This window comes from Agaricus bisporus (assembly GCF_000300575.1).
Source record: "Agaricus bisporus var. bisporus H97 unplaced genomic scaffold AGABI2scaffold_7, whole genome shotgun sequence".
Lineage (NCBI taxonomy): Eukaryota > Fungi > Basidiomycota > Agaricomycetes > Agaricales > Agaricaceae > Agaricus > Agaricus bisporus.
This window is the reverse complement of record NW_006267370.1, coordinates 437566-457010: the sequence shown is the minus strand read 5'-3', so window position 1 is coordinate 457010 and position 19445 is coordinate 437566. Positions and strand designations below refer to the sequence as shown.

The window sequence follows — 19445 nt, the reverse complement described above, 5'->3', positions numbered from 1 at the left end:
GCTTGTATGTCTCGCCGGGCTGTACACCGGCAGTGTAGTTGGGTCCAGCATCAGGGTCTCCAATGCATGTAGGAGAACTGTCCTATAGGGACGACAAGTGGTAGGTCGCGGGAGGCTATTATTAGTAATAAACCAATATTACAACACCATCAAATATTTCTGGGGACCTCGTATGCCCTCACATGCTGCAGGATACGCCATTCCACTGAGGTATCCTTACTACCCTACTTTGTCTGAACCTTTGTCCGCTAAGGAATTCTAAGCCGACACATAAGCCGTCCTCAGGAGTAATGATTTGACCTCCTTACGGCCCGAGTCTTGGCACGAACATCAATAAATTCTAAGTGAAACGACGCTCCATCTCGGAAATATTCGTTCCATCCGATTGTATGCTCCCCTTGTCCAAGAGACCATCGCATATTTGAGGGAACAACGCTGACAATTTCCAAGGTCCCAAAGAACAATTCGTCTCGGGATATGCTAAAGGATGAGCTACATTCCTGTCGGAACTTTCCAAACTGCATTATAATTGATTATTATCGTTTGGGCATTATTTGGACATTTAAAGTGATTTTAAGGCAATTTAAGGTGTAAAAAATAATGCAAAAATGCCCCAAAATGCCCTAAAATGCTCGAAAAGGAAAACGTTCACTTATTATGCAATTTGGAAAGTTCCGACACCGATAGCCAGGATATATTGCTTGTACTTTGCTTGGCGGTGATCATGATCGATTACCAGTTATACCCCTGTTATCTGGCTTCTAGTTCGTATTCCATTATAGGAGCCCATCTGAGCCCATAGATGCGGTCAATATACAATGAAACAAAGTTCGTTAGAAAGCGAACTAAGCTGTATGCGAGTACTTGTTTCATTTGTGAATTGTGATTGAATATGTTCAAATCGACATGCCCATAATGTTCTCGGAGGCCAGACCCTGTTTAACGACTCTACGACATGTCATATGAGCATAAAGTGAAAGAAATTCATTGAACAATAACCCTAGACTTCTGAACAACCCAACGTCGTAGCGGCTCCGAAACGCGGGCAATCAGAGAACGTATTAATTGCTCTTGCGGTACTAGACTCCTATCGAATGGGTGTAGTTATCGCCGCTTGAAATACACATTTATATATACATAGCTTGACGATTTGCATCGCTATTTAATTGCGTACTACGACCGAAACTACTTTGACTACTTCACCACCATTTTACAGATTTCCTCCACTTTCTTTTCATATTCCTCCATGAGTTCTATGCGCAGCGAATGGTACTCGCATATCCGTTCCAATACATCATACATCTCTATCACGAATCCGTCTTTCTCCTTCTCCGTGATATTATTCCATAATTCTGGCGCAGCGTGCGAGGTCAGGTGGCCGATCATGTCAATATGTTCCAAGAGAATAGCGTTCTCGAGGGTGAGGTCAATAATCTCTCGGACAGAAGCCCGCGTGATTAGATTAGACTTCAAGAGGCATCCCACAAGTCGACCAAAGGAGTAACCGGCATCTAGATGCTTCTCGGTCACTAGGAATGATCTCCCTGGGTAGATACTAAAACTCATGACCTATGAAATATTATCAGGAAATGTTAACATGCGGAGAAGTGGTTAAGCTTACAGGGTTCCAATAGTGATGCCATGCCGCAAACGCACTTTCAGAAACACACGAGACCAAGTACGATGCTGCCTCGTGTTGGCAGTCGTCCAATAAGATACGCTCCAAGTTAGCTGTGGAGTTCGCAATTACATGGGGTGGGACTCCTTCTAAAATGGAGGAGACCAGGGTGTGAGCAAGTTCACCTAGGTCTTCATACTTCCATTCACGAGAGAGGATGAGAGCGCGACAGGCATAGATGGATTCTTGCCCAGAGCGGCTGGTGAAGATAGATTGGAATAATGGATACCAGTGCGGTATGAAGGCTTGCACAGGAGTCGAGCGAGCAGAGGATACAGATCCCGACGACTCCTCGGCTTCGAGAAAATCGTCATGAAAGTCTGGTCGAATGCCATCACTGTGGGTACCGTCACGGTCGTATAAATCAAGTGGCAGCTCGTCCAAGATATCTGGTTCGAGAGCATCAAAGGACCCGAAAGACGTTTCAACTTTGTTAGGGAATTTTCCCGAGCGGAATACTGCCAAAACTCGAGCATGTGCGAGTAGATCGCTCTGTGCTTTGTCTTTCGAGTTTAAACGAGGTGACCACGATTGTTGAAGCTTCGGTGATTCAGGTAAAAGTCGAGGAGAAGATTTCGAATAGGGATCCGGGATGCTGGCAAGCGGACTTGACCAGACACTGAAGATAGAATCTGACATATTTGAAAACATCAAATGCAGCTCGAGACGATGAGAATTGAGACTGGTTAGGGGGTGTGAGAAGGTAAGCTTACCGAGGAAGGGGTGCTTTAATATGTTAGTACCTGGGCCAATGAACGCCTTTGGCGCGTGGCAACGAAGCTACTGGGCGAGCATGGACAACAAAGACACTCCAGCATCTCGACGACTATTTCTGGTTTGTCACGACAGACTGTCAATGAGAAATGCCGTCACTTAATAATATTCTTTGTTGAGGGTAATATGAGGATAATAGGACTTGTAGAGACTAGCAGCGGCGCAGGATTGAAACGGTTGTTCTGTAAACTACAATTGCACCACGAGGCGACGAGATTGGGACAAGAATCAAGATCTCCGATCAATGATTGATCTCCGTGATCACGCACGTGCTTAAAGATCACGGGACCGCTGCCCCAATAATTTGTGCCGAACTCAGGTTTGACAGTCATGTCTGTCTTTTAACACCATGAACAGTGTCTATGTCCCAAATCGCATCGTAGGCATTCTCAAGAAAGTCGCAAACGTCGTCGGTGTGTTAGGCATCTCAAACCATTGTCTTCTTCATCCCCAGGCAAAGCCCAATGAACAACGTACCGAGGATGCCATATCTGGGACACGTCGAGAGCTGGCCTGGCACACCCTCAAGGCCGTGGAGTGGCCTTCGTGGCCTACAAGGAGCGACTGGCAACGCGCAAGGAATGTCATTATGGACAAATGGGTGACGATGTCCAGGGACACGCGCGCTGGGGTGACCGAGGGACTGCTTCGAGGTTGGTTATCATCGTCATCTCCGATAACCTTCAGCTGAAGCTAAGTCCCTATCAAACCTCCAGCGCACACGTCGCCACTACCATGGCTGGGTCGTACCATCGCCTGGCCTTCTGTTCTCTCGATGCAGGTAAATCTCAACCCCAACGATTTCCAAGATGGCCCGCCCCCACCCCCAGAAAAACGAAATGATGAGCAGCGAGGTCAAGATCCATTCAAATTGTTACCCGCACATCAACGCAAGCTGGAACAACTCCCACCTGACCCCATACATCAACTTCTTGCAAGTCCAACACTCTTTAACCCCCTTCAAAAGCCGCGTTTTCCGATTGTTCTTTGCCATGGTACATATGACTTTGACGACATCAACATGCGGCCCGGCTAATGTGTAAAAATCTAGGCCTTTATGGTTTCGACGCACGGGGTCCAGCCTCTCTTCCGAGCATGCGTGTTCATTACTGGTCCAATGTTCTCAAGATTCTTCGTGAGAGGGTGGGAGCTGAGGTCATAGTCACTTCGGTGCCCGGGTAAGTGGATATGGCGTATTTACGATTCTCAATCGCATGGATTAACAAACATATTCGCAGGACAGGATCTATCGCTTCTCGTGCCGCACGTTTGGATGAGCAACTCAAGAGCAAAGCAAAGGGCCAATGCGTCAATATGCTCGCACATTCTATGGGAGGCCTCGACAGTCGTTATCTAATCACTCACCTCCGACCAACAGAGTACACTCCTCTGTCCTTGATGTCAGTCAGCACACCCCACCGGGGCAGTCCTTTCATGGATTGGTGTGCGGTGAGTACGATATACCCAGCTGGAATCGAATAAGGCGGTCTCACTTGGCTTCCAGGAAAGAATTGGCATTGGGAAGCGGATACAACAAGAAAGGGAGCTTGCTGAGAATGGTTTCCCTCTGGTCCCTCCTGTGTCACCGAACGATGTCAAGACCGAAGCCAAGAGCTCGCTGTCATTCTCTTCCCTCCCATCTTCTTTCACCACTCTTCTCCTATCTATTGTTGACTCACCTGCCTATTCCAATCTGACATCCGCCTTCCTGAACAACGTGTTTAATCCTGCAACGCCCGACGACCCTAACGTCAAGTACTTCAGCGTTGCTGGCAGGCTTTCAAACATGAGTATCTGGCATCCTTTATGGCTTCCTAAAGCCATCCTTGATGAAACAGAAAGGGGGGAGCGCCTCAAGTTGAAGAAGATATGGGAAGAAAGGCAAAGCTTGGATGAAATGGATTCTGACGATGTTGATGGAGTGCCGTTATGGGCCCAAGAGAAAGAGTGGGGAAATGACGGCCTCGTCACGGTACAGAGCGCGAAGTGGGGGGAATTCCTTGGAATAATGGAAGGCTGTGAACGTAAGCCTAACTGTATCATTGGTTTTGCCAGGGCTTATCTAATAATTCACCTTAGACTGGGAAATGAGAGGTGCGAGAGGCATCGATATCGATCTCCCCTCATTGAATTCGTTGAACTTTGGCCTCTCAAAGTCTGGTAGCGATGAATGGAGTATCATGGATTGGAGCAGATTTCTCCATGCATGGAAAAGAGAAGAGAATCTCGAGAAAGATGCAAAACGCGCAGCTGCTGCTGCGTCGTCTTCTCTTAAGACTGGTTCTTCCTCTTCTTCTGCCGATACCCGGGCTGCCACGTCGCAGGATGTATCGAATGCGAATCAAGATGCCGTTGTCAAAGCTTCTACCGAGCAGCTATCTACCGTCTTTGATTGGCTCGTCGACCAACTTCCGACATCTGTGAAACCTGTCTCACTCAATATGCCATTGAAAGCGCCAGAAAGCGTTATTGAAGCTGCAAACGAGTTTATGAAAAAGGCTCGAAGCAAGACTCAGAAACAAGATGCGGAGGCAGCCAAGACGAAAGTGAATGATAACTCAAAGAAAAATGAGTTGGGGACTAAGGAAGATTTGGAGAAGTTCTATGTTACTCTATCGCGGAAGATGTATGATGAAGGGTTTTAAAGGATCGCATGCCCATATTTATACCGGTGGAGTCTGGACAAGGCTTGGTCACTGTATTGTTATTAACCTATTGTATACAAATGAAATATCTGTTTAATGGTTCGCTTCCGACTCGGTTAAAAATGTTAAGAGTCTTCGGTTATTTCTCTTTTTCGTTCCGTGATTTTTGTCTAAGAGCTTTTTACGTTGTTGTAAGATGAATTTGTACGTGAATATGTTCTTGCTATTTTTACGTCCCCCGGTAAATACCGACTACCGGATCATCAAGTTGGAAGCCGGTGACTTGTAAGTTGCTTGTAAGCCTAGCAAGTGATGACCAGTGTAGGCAGTTGCATAGCCTTGTACAAGTCACTAGAAGATTCTGATGAGTCTTCGTTCCGAAGCCGTGTATCTGGTAACACCTTGGCGGACCCACCTTATCCGATGCTGTGTATAACGCATGATGTTTCAATATATTGACAGACTTCCGCAGTTCCTGACCAACGCCGCGTTGGATAATTTGAGTGAAGGCTTAAGCGCTTATTACTCATTTTATTTGCGTACTGCCACACAACATAAGCTTTCCGAGGGCAAGTGCAGTGCGAAATTTGGTCATTGCTTGAACGTCAAAGATATGGTAAGCAATACTCGGTGAGTGATACAGTGTAATGTGGTCAGTGTAATTCTTTTGCGACCATATTGGCGGTGTTTGTAGACTGTCGGCCGTCACAAAACTGCTGATCGTTATCGAGATAAGAATATATATTCGACTTTCTAGTGGAAGGCCGACAACGGACTGTGACCTCGTTATTAATTGGTGACTAATTAAGATTGAGAGAGGGAAACTTGAGTGCATGGTGTTGGCATGTATGAAGAAGCCCAAGATACGCCATCGGGAACAGGTCCTAATATAGAATTCTAAAAGTAGCTCTTCATGATCACGGTGTAAGCCTGTGGCTCGCTGATAATCATCTTGTATGTATCCACATACTTTGAGAGTCACCCCACACGAGCAAATTTATTAGGAAGAGTTACTCCATGGATACACGACCTGTCAAAAAGGAGCCTTTCAGGAGCCCACAGTACCTCTTATGACAACGGTGTGATATGATAATGGAGTGATGAATCATATCTGCCACTGTGGAATGTTTAATGGGCATGGTTGAAACATAATTGTATATGGCCAAGAGTAGTCGCAAGTACACGATACTCGGCATCTGTCGACCACAAGTGTAACTGGAACGTGCGTTAGAAACTTGGAGAGGAAGCCACGCAAAAACCACGTTTACTCAGACTCCTAGCCGGTCCCAGTTGCTGTCATACAAACTCTTTCCGAAAACAGTAGAATTTAGGAATAAATTCATACAAACTGGGGTAGTCCAGCTATTAATTCAAATACGAAGCGAATGCCCCACTAAACCAAAAAACTATATCATATGCCAAACAAAAAATAGAAACATGGATATGCAAATTTTAGAGTGAAATGTTGAAAAAGTTCCTTCCAATGCTATCGAGGTGAGGGATGTAGAGGTATATGATCCATCTAGGCGCTAATAATATGTGGCGACGGTAACGGTCGAACTGGTAGCGGACTCAAGTTTTTGACTTTAGGTGTAGCTAGAGGCTACAAGTTAAGTATAAAGCAGATTAGCGAACGAAGAGAGAACTTACCCGGTTTCTGTCTAACGAGAACCTCTCTTCGACTTCCAGGTTGTGGGCTATCTACTGAACGACGACCAGGATTAATTGCATTTGATGGTGCTGTTGTCCCGTAAGAGGCGGGCGCAACATGTGAGATCTCTCGCACTTGAGTATGAAGCTCATGAGAATCTTATGATAAAGGAAGGGCGGAATATATTACTCACGTTGGATCCTTTCTCTCTCTCTGGCACGTAACTCGAACCATCTGTCGCATCCCGCGACAACATAGATGACTAGCATGCAAAAAACGAAAAGGACTACGTTCGTTATGTTAGCTCGATAGGTACACCAATGGAGGAAAGGAGAAGGTTAACCTTGAGAGAGATGTTCTCCAAAGAAATCATAGACTTGTGTCGAAAGACCCTCGGCAGAACTGCTTGCAGTGTTCGAGATTGTATCTTTCAAAATTGGCAAATACATCTTTCAAATCCTGGTTGGAGGTTCGAAGGTGTAATAGGAGTAAGGAAGCACTTTCGGCAGATAATTGGTAGGGAATCGGTGGACGCAGTGAAAAGTTGCGTCGCTGTAAAGATGAGAGGAGAGGTTATACAGGCTGTTACACTCGGTCTCGGCGTTGGCAACTGCTCTTGAATAGCATGGCTTTCGTGGGTAGATACGAGGCAGTGCACCTACAAAGTCTTATGAATATCAATAGAGAATTTATTAAGCACTGATCGAATCGGTGATACTCGGGTGCATCCGAAAGATGCGGAGCACTTCAGCGTCTACTGTACACGGCATATGGTAGTTCTGCAGATGCTGACGTCAAAATCGGAACTAAGTTCTCCAAGGCGAGGGCTGTGGAACGGCACACGGATCTAAGTAGCATGAGCAATTCGGCTATGCCATGATACAAGTTGCTCACTCGTGTCCCACAGACTCTCACTCTCCTACTTCTGCTCTCCTTTCACCTCCCTCCGCTAGATTTTCCAGCAAAGTCATATGTGCTTCTTCGAAGAGCCCCATTATATAAGGAGACATGAGACAGAATGGCTACATGTCGAAGTTGGAGCCCCGCTTAACATTTTTATGAAATTTCAGAACGCAGCTCACCTGCATTTCAGTCTTTTCCACAATTTCTACGGTCCCAGGCTCCTCGGTCTCCTTCACACGAACTGATGACTTGAATTTGGGACAGAAAAAACTCATGTCAAAAACTCCTGTCATATTCATACCTTGGCCTTCATCATCCTCAGCTGGAACAAACGTGATGGAAAACGAATTCTGATGTGTCCACAGGCCGAGAGGCGCAGGAACCTGCTCAGTCACCCTGAATTCTTGAGGGTTCGAAGTGTTCCGCGACATTTCTTTGACATATGGTTGAAGACTGAGATAAGACTCTCCATCAGAAAGTATCTTCAGTACTTCTGCTTTGGATGATTGGATGCGTTTGCGTATAAGCACAGAGCGATTGAGATGAATAGGCCAGGTCATTATGGTGGTAGCGCTGAAGGAGCAATGATGTCAAACGCAGCAGTCCAATATGATCCACAGCACCACAAATCTGTTATTGTCATCTGATTCGAAGGGTCGACGACTCGAGTGGTCGAATGGTGGAGATCCGATGATAGGGCGTACACGAACTGAATGAATGCATAACCTACGAATTCGGTGAAGTGAAGGATGAGAGAAGCAAGTGTTCGAGAGCTGTGTGCATCTCCATCAAGGGCGTCACGTCTTGCAGGGTAGCGGTGATCGATATGATCGATCCCAGGGAGTTATCCAATTCAGTTTCCTGAGCATCTTAGTGAGTCTCACCACCTGCTCTAAGCTTCAAAGCTAACGTTGCAAGTACGGAAAACATACCATGTCGCTGCCTTCACCAAATTCCAACCAACCATACTGCACCGTTTCCGCTTTAGAAGGAGGAACGTTGTCGCTGGATTATGCGGCATTCAATGATAATGCAATTCCAGGAGAAATCCACCGAGTTCCATCTCTCTCCTTCCTCCTTCGTCACTCTGCTAACAAGAAACGGCTGGTTTTTGATCTTGGTATACGGAAAGACTGGCAAAATCTTCCGCCTATCATTCTCAAATGGAATGAAGATTTCTTGAGCGAGGTTGAACAAGATGTCGTTGAATCATTAGCGAAAGGGGGTTTGACACCTGATGGCATTGATACCGTGTGTTTATCGCATGTCCATTGGGACCATCATGGTCATGCCCCGTCATTCCCTCAAAGCAAATTCGTGGTTGGTGGAGATACTTTGAAGTTTATTGAGAGTAGCGGATTTTATTCTGAATCGCAAAATCCAGAATCTCCCTTCCCAGAGGATTTATTGCCGATGAAGGACACCCATTTTCTCGGTGAAGATGTTAAATGGGAACGAGTTGGACCTTTCCCTCGTGCACATGATTTCTATGGTGATGGGAGTCTCTACATCATCGACGCTGCAGGACATACTCCTGGTCATATCAATCTTCTTGCTCGTACAAGTGCCGACGGTGCTTGGATATACCTGGCGGCAGATTCTGCGCATCATTTTAATCTGATCACTGGGAAATCAAACATTGCTTGCGGACCTGATGGGTGTGCACATATGTCGAAGGAGTTGGCAGAGGATACGATCAGGCGAATCAGGGAGGTGATGGTGGATCCGAGAGTTAGAGTCATGATAGCCCACGACAAGGCTTGGTATGATGATAACAAGGATGGATTCGCTTTTTTTCCCGGGGCGATACCATCTTTCTGACAATAAAATGTATCTCTGTGCTTGTGTTGCGATTTTCAGCAAAGGAATTCGAGAACAAAATTGCCCACCAATGTCAAACTGTTCATTGAACTGGTGCAGTCATGATTCTGATTCATTGGCACTGGTTTCCTACTAGTCTCAGGTTGGCAGTGGCGGATATTAATCAATTCCGAACGTTGCGGAATCAAATCCGTTCAAGCCGACTTGGGATTCAATCATTTCTACGTGAACTCGCTCTCCAATTCCGACTCGTGTGACATCCCACGGAGATACTACTGAATACTATAGTATCAACTTCGACAAAAAAACAGAAGCATAATATGAACTGTTGTTTGATCAAACGTTGAAAAGTCATTTTTTCTGTGTTCTCTCGCGCGAGATTCAGGTTTTGAATGATTGAACAGGAGATGAATAGCCGTGTGGCGGAGGGCGATGCCGTGGCAGGGGACGTTTGAAGACGCGGTGTTGTGTCAAATGCAAACCCATGATAAGTGGTTGGCACGATCAACATTGTCACTAGTACACGCTGCTTTGAAGCAAGAGATATCATAACCGGGCCCTACCCACTGGCTGGGGCAGGTTGCTCTAATTTCCACCACTTCGCAACGTGAACATCAGCCGTATGCCTGACCATCAGGAGATGTCTAGCATCGTTTTCTGATCTTCGAGTTCCTAGCCCTGAATCGATGGATATCTCTTACGGACCTCGGTGACTTTGGTAAAGAGGTAACCGTCTCAGATTTTTTGCTTTGGGAACATCTTGCTGATGAATATGGCTAGTACTATCTATTACAAACGTTCCCTCCGATCTATTCATCATACCTACTTTATCACAACGTGTGGCGTTCCAATACTCAATAGTCTTTATCGCCACGAGCATATCATCTTTGCTTGACTTCATCAAAATCAAAATTTGCTTCCAACAAACCCACCCTTTTCTCCCTATCTTCCCTAAACGCCCTATTGGTCGGCGCCCTCACAATACCAGGCCTCTTAACGCTACCAATTCCCACCTCTCCTTGATCCACAAGCAGATCCACATCTTTCCTCGTCAAGCGATACCTCTTTGGCGTAATCCCAGCTCCAAACGACCGAGTAATATGATTTGCGCACAACATGACCACGAATATGTTGATAATATGCATAGGAACCAAGGAGAACACTGTCGTCCATACTAGTCGTAGGTTTTCCTGCTCGAATCTCAACAATGGGCCTTTACATCCTGGTAACGATGTTCGTGGATAACAAGCTCTACTCGGCGTACCTCCGTGCAAAGGGTTGGACCAGCCGCAACACTGTAAGGAATTCTGGATCATTAGGCGGCCAAGTGGTGTATAGTATTGACTCCAAGACATGTCTAGTTTCTGTTCCAGAGCGAATGTAGCGCGTTTGTATGCTGTATAGCCTATTGCACACATGGCTACGAAAGACGGCCAGAGAAGAAGCGCATAGAAGGCTAGTATGGGGCGGGAAGACAATAAGGTGCCGGCGAGTCCCGTCAGAGCAGTGAAGATCAGGATCGAAGAAGCAAAGGTAATGAGGATCAGGATGTCATTGTCGGCGACAAACATCACGTCCGCGCTTTGCCAGACTAGAGAGAGGATCACAATGACTTGGGTGGAGTTGAAAAGGATACCAAACACGCACTTCGGAACCAGGTCATGATAGCGCATACCAGCCCAGCAATTCCATAAATAAACACCGAAAACACGGAGAAGAGCAAGCACCATTTGAAATTCGTCCATCGGTCGAACCATTCTAGTCCTGAAAAGCCACCAGAGCCTCCGATTCCACTTTCAAGTAGGACAGCATCCACTGACTTTCGAAGGTCTGCTTCAGTCAAATCCGAAACGTCTATAGAATTTTCAATGCCGGGGATCTTGAGTGGTGAAGGTTCTGGCCATTTCTGGGTGAACTTGTCCATCGTTCCTAATTTAGTTCGTGAAATAGGGGCACCGGGAGGCACTACTGTTGCAGCGGATTCTGTTGAAGTCGCAGAATGATATGAGCCATCGGACGCGGTTCGAAAAGTCTCTGGTCTTCCGGGTACTCGAGAATGATCTGGGGATCCAGCAAACCGTACAAGAGTTGGCAGACGGGTGTTGGCAACCGTGTTTGAGTCCGTCATGGCCGGAGTCAAAGGTATTGAATCGAACAGTCCAGGTCTAGCATAGTCGCCCAGTCTACGATGGCCATTGCTGTCAACTGCCTCATAAGAAAAAGAACTCGAGACAGGCGTGTGCTTTCGATGTTCATCTGAGAGACGTTCTTGGTCCACTTGAGCTGGCGATTCGATTCGAGAACTTCCTGTTCGCCTTCGCAAAAGCTGGGGCTCGTCGTAGTCACCAGAAGGTCGTCGCAGACCCCGTAGTCCAGATGCATGTAGCTCAGCGGCATAGGGCTTGGTGTATTCCATGAGGGAGGTGGTGATGGTGGTGGCGTGAATTGAAGTGGTGGTTGTCGACCGGATTAGGACCGGCTCAAACATATCACAAAAACTACTACATATGTACAGTACTAATTACAATCTCTTGACAGCCCATATCCAAAGGAAGTTCTCCTCTTGATTCCCCACCTTCTCAGACACAATCTCATCCGTCACTTCCAACTCTCTCGCGTATTCCTTTAACAAGTCCAAAGTCCCCTTGACACCCAAGGAATTGATATACATGTTGACGCCCATCCAGTTCTGCCAAACTATCTCTTCCGCAACACTCGAGGTGTTGAACAACAAGATTCCTCCAGGTTTCAACCACCTCGTAATCCTCTCTGCCATAGCTCCCTGTTCTTCCTTGGGTAAATGGAACCACGTATAAAACGACACCACAGCATCGAAATGCATTCGATTGAATCCTATTTCCGTCATATCCGCACGAACGAACTTGACATTCGGAAATTCATTCTTTTGGATAGTCTGTTGTGCTAAATTCACTTGAGAAGCGGAGACGTCGACTGCTACGATTTCAAGTTTTCTTTCATGGGCTTCGGCCAGCATTTTGGTGAAAGGAACGCCAGGTCCACAACCTAATTCCAGAACACGCGATCCCTGCTTGAGTCGGGTGAGGAGTTTCTGGAGATACGCTTCTTCTGTGGGCATCTTTCGAGCTCTCTGCCAGTTAAAATAGGTTACTGCGCATTGATCGTAGCCTCGCGCCACAAGATGCCTTTTCTCGATATCACTTCGAAAATGACTAGGTGAGCGCTTTTGCTTGGTGACATCCACAACTATACTCACTCTTCAGGGGGGCGAAGGATTATCGGAGCTGCATTTCTGGACATTCCCTCGGTATGCCAAATCAAAAAATTAGGGGAAGATCAGAGGACGTAGGATGAGAAGAGGGAATTTCTGGATTGATTGAGGACGCGCGCCCCTTTTTATTCTTGCTATTCCACTTTTGAAGTAGCATCAATCCAGCATCAATCCCTCAAGCTCCATTTGTACAGCTTCTATCATATCCCAGCATTACACCCCATCAGGGAAAAAGTCGAAGCTGGATAAGTGCAAGGTAGTTACTAGAATCATTCCATAAACTGAAGATTGCTTATCGAGTCAGTTTACAGGGCACAGTAAGCTTCGCGCTGGATATTATGCTGATTTTTTTCGATAAATCGGATAAGATAAAGTGGGAAGAGATCAAATGAGAATGAATCAACACAGCCTGCGTCAAGGCCACGACTCCGACAACGAGGCTGTTCCTTGTTCGATTTAGCGAGATACAATGAATCTATAAATAGCATTTGATTATGTGCAAACCTGTATTATGGGATATATTGTTCATCCACAAAAACATACGATATATCAGTCGAGAGACGAGGGGAAAAGAGAATGAATGGCGATTGAAGAGCAATAAGCGAATGTCTATCGGAAAAAAGAAGTCCTTTTATAATCAAATGAGATCCACACTACGCATAAAGGGAAAAGAAAGCGAAGAAACCAACCAATACCGAAATGTACAGGCGAAAAGATGTCAGTGAAATGGCACATTCAACTGGTGCATAAGCAAAAGGTACCAAGTTGAGGCCTGACGCTATGTACGAGAGCGAGGGATGAAAGGTGTAATTTTGAAAATGAAGAGGGAGGAGGTTCAAGTCTGCAGCCTGACCAATTATACGCTATCCACTGGAAGCTCCCATGGACAGCTTGCATCAGCGATCTGGGTAGAAACAGTACGAGTACCAATAAGCCCGAGAATGTCAAGTTCGATTGAGAGCCGGAACTTGACCGCTGAAAGAGACCATCAAATCAGTTTCTGAGAGCGGAACATCATCAAGACAGCTTGATAAAACCTACCAGGACGGTTTCCGCTAGAGTTGATCCTATTTCTGCATCCGTTATACCAGTTGTTCCCTTACACAAACAAAATCAACCGACGGTTCTAGGCGTTCTAGGCGGAACAAAAGATGGCTTACATGCGATGTCGGAGGCATTGATCGCGGAATACGTGAAATTCAATGGGAGCGATATTTGAGGGAAAGATTTGGGGGGTACAGTCTGACTTTCGAGTAAATCTCCCGTGCCTACTTTATCCCCAGTGTCAAGGTCATATATGGAAGCTCGCATGTGTTTGAATGTGACAGGGACAAAATTATTGCCAGTGTTGAGTTGTAGAGAAGCGAACGCGGGGAAGGAAAAATTGGCGGGTGTTCTTGAAAATCCATATGATACTGCCTCGGCCCAAGCTCCAGTAGCGTTGACCAAAGGGGTTCTGCTATTGAAAGAGAAACTCGGCACTCGTGGGAGACACAATGCTAGCACAAGCACAATTCTGCCGCAATGCCAAGCAATTAGAAACCGAAAGGTTAAGCAGTCCAAGATAGACATACGCAGCGCAGAGACCGAAAAGCGACCAGGCAAAAACCTTCCTTGTACAGAAGGAACCGCACATCCCTCTCTGTCCCCTATTCCACTGCTTCCATTTCTCTTTTCTTGACTCTCTGACTTTTTCTCGCTTGGCAGTCTTTGTCATACCATGTAGCTCTGCCTTCCCCCACTCAGCTCCCAAAGCCGGAACTGTAACCATCTCCACGGGGGTCGCACTCCCGGCTTCAAGCTCCTTCGATGACTGTGTCGGGGTATTCAAAGGTTGATACCTGAATTTTCGTCATCCATTGAAGCAGTAGAATATGTGAAATTTCACTGACCCTTTAGCATTGGTGGGTGGGCTCTGCATGAACGCCGAGCTGTATCGGGGTCCGGTATTATTGAAATCAGCATATACATCCCAGGCCTCTTCCTCCTCATCTCGACCACCCTTAATAGGCTCTTCTCTTCCTGGATAGAAAGAACTCGGGTTGTAGCCCGCCGTCACACCGCGGCCAGTGAGCGACATCCTCTGAAGGTCTGGATTGAAGAATGACGAGGCATCGTCTCTGCCGAGGCGTGAGGTGGCTGGGTTGGGAGCAGGATAGTCCTGGTTGAGAGCGTCTGAGCTCTTGCGCCCGCCATAGAAAGAGGACACTGTGGATTTGCGGTCAGCGTCCATGGTCGTCGCTGTGAGAAATCGTCGTGGGAGTACCCGTGATGGGATCTGCTAGCCACCGCATGTCACGAGGTTCATTGGTATTAATTGTATTATAGTCTACAGAAATCGTATGCTAATAGGCTTCCTTCCATCCACCAGCCTGCGATGGACAACGTTGCTCGTGAGCGACGACCACTGCAGCTCCCAGGTCAGGCAAGAATTTCAATTGGGAAAAGACAGGACTTACCCCGTTACCGATGAATACCGCTGCACGGCGAGCAATGTCCATATCCACAACCATGCCAGTGTCCACCCCCTCGGCATCCAAGACCAAGTCTCTGCTCGTTACAATGCGTGTCCAGCCCTCTCCCTCTAGAGCATCTTTCAGCTGTTCTAACCACTCGCTGTGCTCGTTCGTCAAAACATATAGCGTATCCAAAATCCCTGTTGTTCTTCCATCCTTGGCTGCCTTCGCGTAATCGTTTCGCGAGTCCCGAATTTTCTTCACAATGTCATCAAATGTAGGGAGGCAACGCCCCATATAGAGTGCAATGTTTTCGCCCATGTTCGTTCCCAACTCACCTCCCCGAGGCGGTTCAAAGGTGTCAGGTAAGAACGGCAATTGATTCCAACCATAGAATCTCGAACTTCGAGTGGCAAGACGCATGCATGCGTCATTGAAATCTCCCCGCCGAACGTGAATGGCTAGCATGCGATCATACACATTTCTAGGACCCAAAGCATGCCTGTCCTTCGGAGCGAACAAATAGTCGTTGCGGGCGATTGCAGCATTCACGATTGGTGATGTCTCCAATAACTGAGATATGGGTGAATCTCTGAACTCCTCCCACAGCGATAGGACACCACTGCTCTCCCACAACCAAGCGTCAAATACCTGAGGAGTGCTATCCTCGGATGATCCACCTGGCTGTATCTCGATGCACCGTTCTGGCGCGTCAAGTAGTAGTTGCTCCCATGTTGAAAATATCTGCTTTCCACTCTCCGACATGATCTGCGACTTGACGTTCCCGGTTTTGATGATGCGTCGGTCACTGGGTGGACACACGAGATCGAAGTAATGCTCTGACACTGCGCGTGGTGCATCATCTCCCTCTTCCCATTGCCCACCAACAGTTGGACCAGAAAGCAATGCAGTCATCGGTGTACGTGGCGGTGATGTGCGGTACTTCCTCTTAGGCCAAGGATAATGCTCCGGTTCCCACATAAACTCTCGGAAAACATATGCTCGTTTGGATTTGTAGGCCAGGTATGAATTCATTAGTCTACCCAAGCAGAATTCCGACGTCAATATAAAACGTATGGCGAGCCGAGGAAAGAAAGCTATATCTTACCGCTCATGCAGGCAATTGTTCCATCCCAACATCTGGATTTCCGAAGAAAACTTGACGTATCTTCCTGACTTGCCCTCGGGATATGATAAACTCAAATTATGTTGAGGGAGTGCTTCCTCCCAGTCCGTCAACCATTGATACGTAGGCGGGTAATCGTTGTCTTCGCGGGCGTCCTTCCTCTGGAACGTTTCATATCCACGATTAACGACGAAAATCAATCGACGGATGTCAAAGCTCGCGAGGACAAGTAGGAGGGAAGTAAAGACAATGAGAAGAGTGATCATTCTGCGTGGGGAACCTAGCCCGCCCATTATTCGGCTAGATGGTTTAGAGAGCATTGCTCGAGGAGAGGAAGAGATGTCAGGTGGGGGTTGAGGTGACACCGTTTGGTTTTGAAGTCAATTTAGATATGCCAGCGGGTATAACGGATAATTGCTCAGACTTCCTATCGTCCTGTCAATTAAATGCATCTCTTATCTTTCGTAGCTATGACGCAGCAAAAGAAAGTATGATGATCAAAGTGATACTATATTAAAAGCGTCAAACACTACTTTGGGACAATATTTCTTTTTGGTGTGAGAAGTTGCTTTACAATGGTTTCGGCTCAGTCGAGGGTAGGCCTCCGAGGAAATCGGTAAGTGAGCTGTTACGAGTCCTTAAGACTCGTCCTTTACTGGTCGGGCGGTTTAAGGTTTAATCTAAAAGAAGTAATCATTTTCGATCTCTTTCGATCACGGCCGTGTTGCCGTGTTTGTCTCTGTTGTGTATCGTTTCTTTTTTGTCCTATGTTCCCGTGTTTGTTTCTGTTTAATAAAGGACTCGTATTATGCCGGGCACAGCCGCGGCCCACAACCACAAGTACTGCGTTTACCAAATTTAGTGGCCTGTTGTCCAAAAGCGGTAGCCAAGTCTCGATCATCTTTGTTAATAAAGATTGAAGTGAATTATAGGGTTGGTTCTATGCATTCAACTTCCTCATCTTGGTCTTTTCTTCGCTCGTTTCCAGTGATAGCCATCGTGACGCCTTCCTCTCTCGAACTTGACGTACCTTCTAAAAAAGGATAATCCGCCCCCAGACGAAAGCTGAAACTAAGAATCTATCCCCTAGATGTCGAAGACCCTGAGCGCTAGCCAGCACTTGTGCAAGGATGCAAAAGGGAGATAATGTAGAGCGGGAAGTTCATGTGACGGACCATCATACATGTGCATGTATTATCATGTCGACTCGGGATCCAGTTTTCTCCGGAAACTCAAGTTGGTATCATGAACGTTCTAAAAAAAATAATTCGGACATAGCTCGCTGATTAGACAGAATTTAGAATCGAGAAGACTTAGGCCCTTGACAAGACAGATGACTCAGAAGAGCTACTACTTACTATTCACGGGGAATATAGACGTCACTCTAAGCACCCAACACCCTCTTCATTTCGAATCGTACGATAGACATGACATTCTTTAAGCGCCAAACCAGCAGGCTTAGCCAAAATTCCGGGTCAATCGGTCACCACCCACGGTGCCAACGCCTCTCAGCGCGTACCTTCATCCTGATTATCATCATGGCACGAGCTCGTCCGCATGATGATCTCATTCATCTGCCAATTTCAAGGTGTTCTCTATTAGGCGTTCGGTGACATACTAAGGCTTGTTCAACTTGATGGGGGCCTGACAGTTGGATTTTACAATTGTCTAGATATCTAGCAGAGAAATCACACGAATCACCGACTTGCGGCGCATCGTGGAAAGTTGATTGAAACCCATCAATATCAGCGATGTGATTACGAAATCATTAGTATCAGATTGGTCGATCTTTGACCCACTGCTTCCTCTTGAGACCGAAGACTTCATGTAAAGGCAGCCAAGGACTACCGCATCTTCTTTTAATTTCGACACCCAAGAAATCTTTCAATCAACACGGGGATAAACATCATCGCCGTGCTGAATCTTCAAGTTGGTCAGGCCGTAGACCACGGCCATATATCCTGTTCCTTTTTCATTCCGATTCTCCTGCCAAAATCAAAGTGACTACCAAAATCATTTGTAAGGCTATTGATATACAACCTTGTATGCCGCCGATAAAACCCTTATCCGAACAAAACCCACGCAATACAAAGTTCAAATCAACTTTGCTGCTGGGCCTCAAGTACCTCGAGATAGAATTATGAGTAAGGTCGTTGAGATCTAGGCACCGCGAAATATGATTATCAGTGAAGTACTTATAGCTACTATCTATCGTATCAACTCGTCTGTAGTATATCATAGAAAATTCTTCTTGCAGAGTCCAGACCACAGCAACACGAGTCATTCTGTGGGAGTCCAATTCAAATATAACCGGACAACCGCGAAAACGGTAACTTGCTGTTACGGTATATTACGGACATGCTTTGAAGCTTGATGGACAAGTTATGTTGCGATCGAAGTGGTCTGCCCAGGAAGACCAGTAGATCAGTGCCAGACAGACCTTCCCCCTGCTCTGAAATATCTATCCCCACTAAGCGAATCATTCATCATGTACTTATGATTATCAGGACGGTGTGGGATGATGTCTATAATTTCAAGAATGTAAGAAGGCTGAGAGAGCGAGGATAAGATGGTGGCAAAATCTGCTCTGTGGAGAGGTGAGTCTCGCTCAGCAGTCTCACATTCAGAATCACATATTACGATCATATGTAAGTATGTCCTGAAATACTCAGTTAGTTTACTTATTCTTCTTTTAGCTATTGCAATGGGTAACGAACATTGAATTGTCGCCGCTCGCCGCTTCGTTTCCATTATTGGGCCTTGCAATGAGCAAGTTGCACAAAAAGTCAATGCTAGTACAGCTTTATAACAGGGCGATCATCGTGAATAGGTCGACCGACCTTGATTCAATATTCAGGAACCGTTCGAACCGTTCATCGTTGACCAAGCTACTATCAAAATTGGATCTGTTATTTTTTCATATGTTTCTGACTCGTGAAGAAATCGAATTGTCGACAATGTGGCTCGGGATACTTCAAAGGTCAGTTTCAGTCCCCTAGTGTACGCTGTGTACCCAGTCCCAGTGGAGCATTCCAACGTTAACGGTGTTCCTAGGCCCCTTGTACCGTTGATCGATCCGTCTATGTTCATCGGCGTTGATTTGTTATTTTATTCCGCATCTAATCACATGGCATGGAATGT

At 46.3% G+C, this 19445-nt stretch overlaps 8 protein-coding genes across 8 annotated transcripts; 2 read left to right on the top strand and 6 right to left on the bottom strand.

Annotated features, from left to right (window-relative positions):
- Window positions 1–1096: 1096 nt before the first annotated feature.
- On the bottom strand, window positions 1097–2371 carry AGABI2DRAFT_186350 (hypothetical protein). Its single transcript, XM_006462375.1, has 2 exons — window positions 1622–2371; window positions 1097–1569 (listed from the first exon to the last, which is right to left on the bottom strand). Exons 1-2 carry the CDS (start codon window positions 2327–2329, stop codon window positions 1195–1197), a joined length of 1083 nt encoding a protein of 360 aa, XP_006462438.1. The 5' UTR covers window positions 2330–2371; the 3' UTR covers window positions 1097–1194.
- A 427-nt stretch (window positions 2372–2798) lies between these two features.
- On the top strand, window positions 2799–5097 carry AGABI2DRAFT_186349 (hypothetical protein; the record flags this gene model as incomplete). Its single annotated transcript, XM_006462374.1, has 6 exons — window positions 2799–3105; window positions 3169–3447; window positions 3504–3630; window positions 3691–3901; window positions 3957–4476; window positions 4532–5097. The coding sequence occupies exons 1-6, from the start codon at window positions 2802–2804 to the stop codon at window positions 5095–5097; spliced, it is 2007 nt and encodes a 668-aa protein (XP_006462437.1). The 5' UTR covers window positions 2799–2801.
- Window positions 5098–7659: 2562 nt separating this feature from the next.
- On the bottom strand, window positions 7660–8211 carry AGABI2DRAFT_119293 (hypothetical protein; the record flags this gene model as incomplete). The annotated part of the gene is made up of 2 exons (XM_006462373.1): window positions 7660–7770; window positions 7831–8211. The coding sequence occupies 2 exons, from the start codon at window positions 8209–8211 to the stop codon at window positions 7660–7662; spliced, it is 492 nt and encodes a 163-aa protein (XP_006462436.1).
- A 373-nt stretch (window positions 8212–8584) lies between these two features.
- Window positions 8585–9472, top strand: AGABI2DRAFT_119292 (hypothetical protein; the record flags this gene model as incomplete). The annotated part of the gene is made up of 1 exon (XM_006462372.1): window positions 8585–9472. One exon carries the CDS (start codon window positions 8585–8587, stop codon window positions 9470–9472), a length of 888 nt encoding a protein of 295 aa, XP_006462435.1.
- An 881-nt stretch (window positions 9473–10353) lies between these two features.
- On the bottom strand, window positions 10354–11396 carry AGABI2DRAFT_206745 (hypothetical protein; the record flags this gene model as incomplete). The annotated part of the gene is made up of 2 exons (XM_006462371.1): window positions 10354–11063; window positions 11120–11396. 2 exons carry the CDS (start codon window positions 11394–11396, stop codon window positions 10354–10356), a joined length of 987 nt encoding a protein of 328 aa, XP_006462434.1.
- Window positions 11397–11894: 498 nt separating this feature from the next.
- AGABI2DRAFT_193584 (hypothetical protein) lies at window positions 11895–12827 on the bottom strand. The gene is made up of 2 exons (XM_006462370.1): window positions 12708–12827; window positions 11895–12651 (listed from the first exon to the last, which is right to left on the bottom strand). The coding sequence occupies exons 1-2, from the start codon at window positions 12749–12751 to the stop codon at window positions 11994–11996; spliced, it is 702 nt and encodes a 233-aa protein (XP_006462433.1). The 5' UTR covers window positions 12752–12827; the 3' UTR covers window positions 11895–11993.
- A 379-nt stretch (window positions 12828–13206) lies between these two features.
- Window positions 13207–14967, bottom strand: AGABI2DRAFT_193583 (hypothetical protein). The gene is made up of 5 exons (XM_006462369.1): window positions 14615–14967; window positions 14297–14563; window positions 13883–14238; window positions 13764–13820; window positions 13207–13697 (listed from the first exon to the last, which is right to left on the bottom strand). The coding sequence occupies exons 1-5, from the start codon at window positions 14953–14955 to the stop codon at window positions 13579–13581; spliced, it is 1140 nt and encodes a 379-aa protein (XP_006462432.1). The 5' UTR covers window positions 14956–14967; the 3' UTR covers window positions 13207–13578.
- Window positions 14968–15051: 84 nt separating this feature from the next.
- Window positions 15052–16570, bottom strand: AGABI2DRAFT_72650 (hypothetical protein; the record flags this gene model as incomplete). Its single annotated transcript, XM_006462368.1, has 3 exons — window positions 15052–15129; window positions 15182–16217; window positions 16287–16570. 3 exons carry the CDS (start codon window positions 16568–16570, stop codon window positions 15052–15054), a joined length of 1398 nt encoding a protein of 465 aa, XP_006462431.1.
- Between the last annotated feature and the right edge of the window lie 2875 nt (window positions 16571–19445).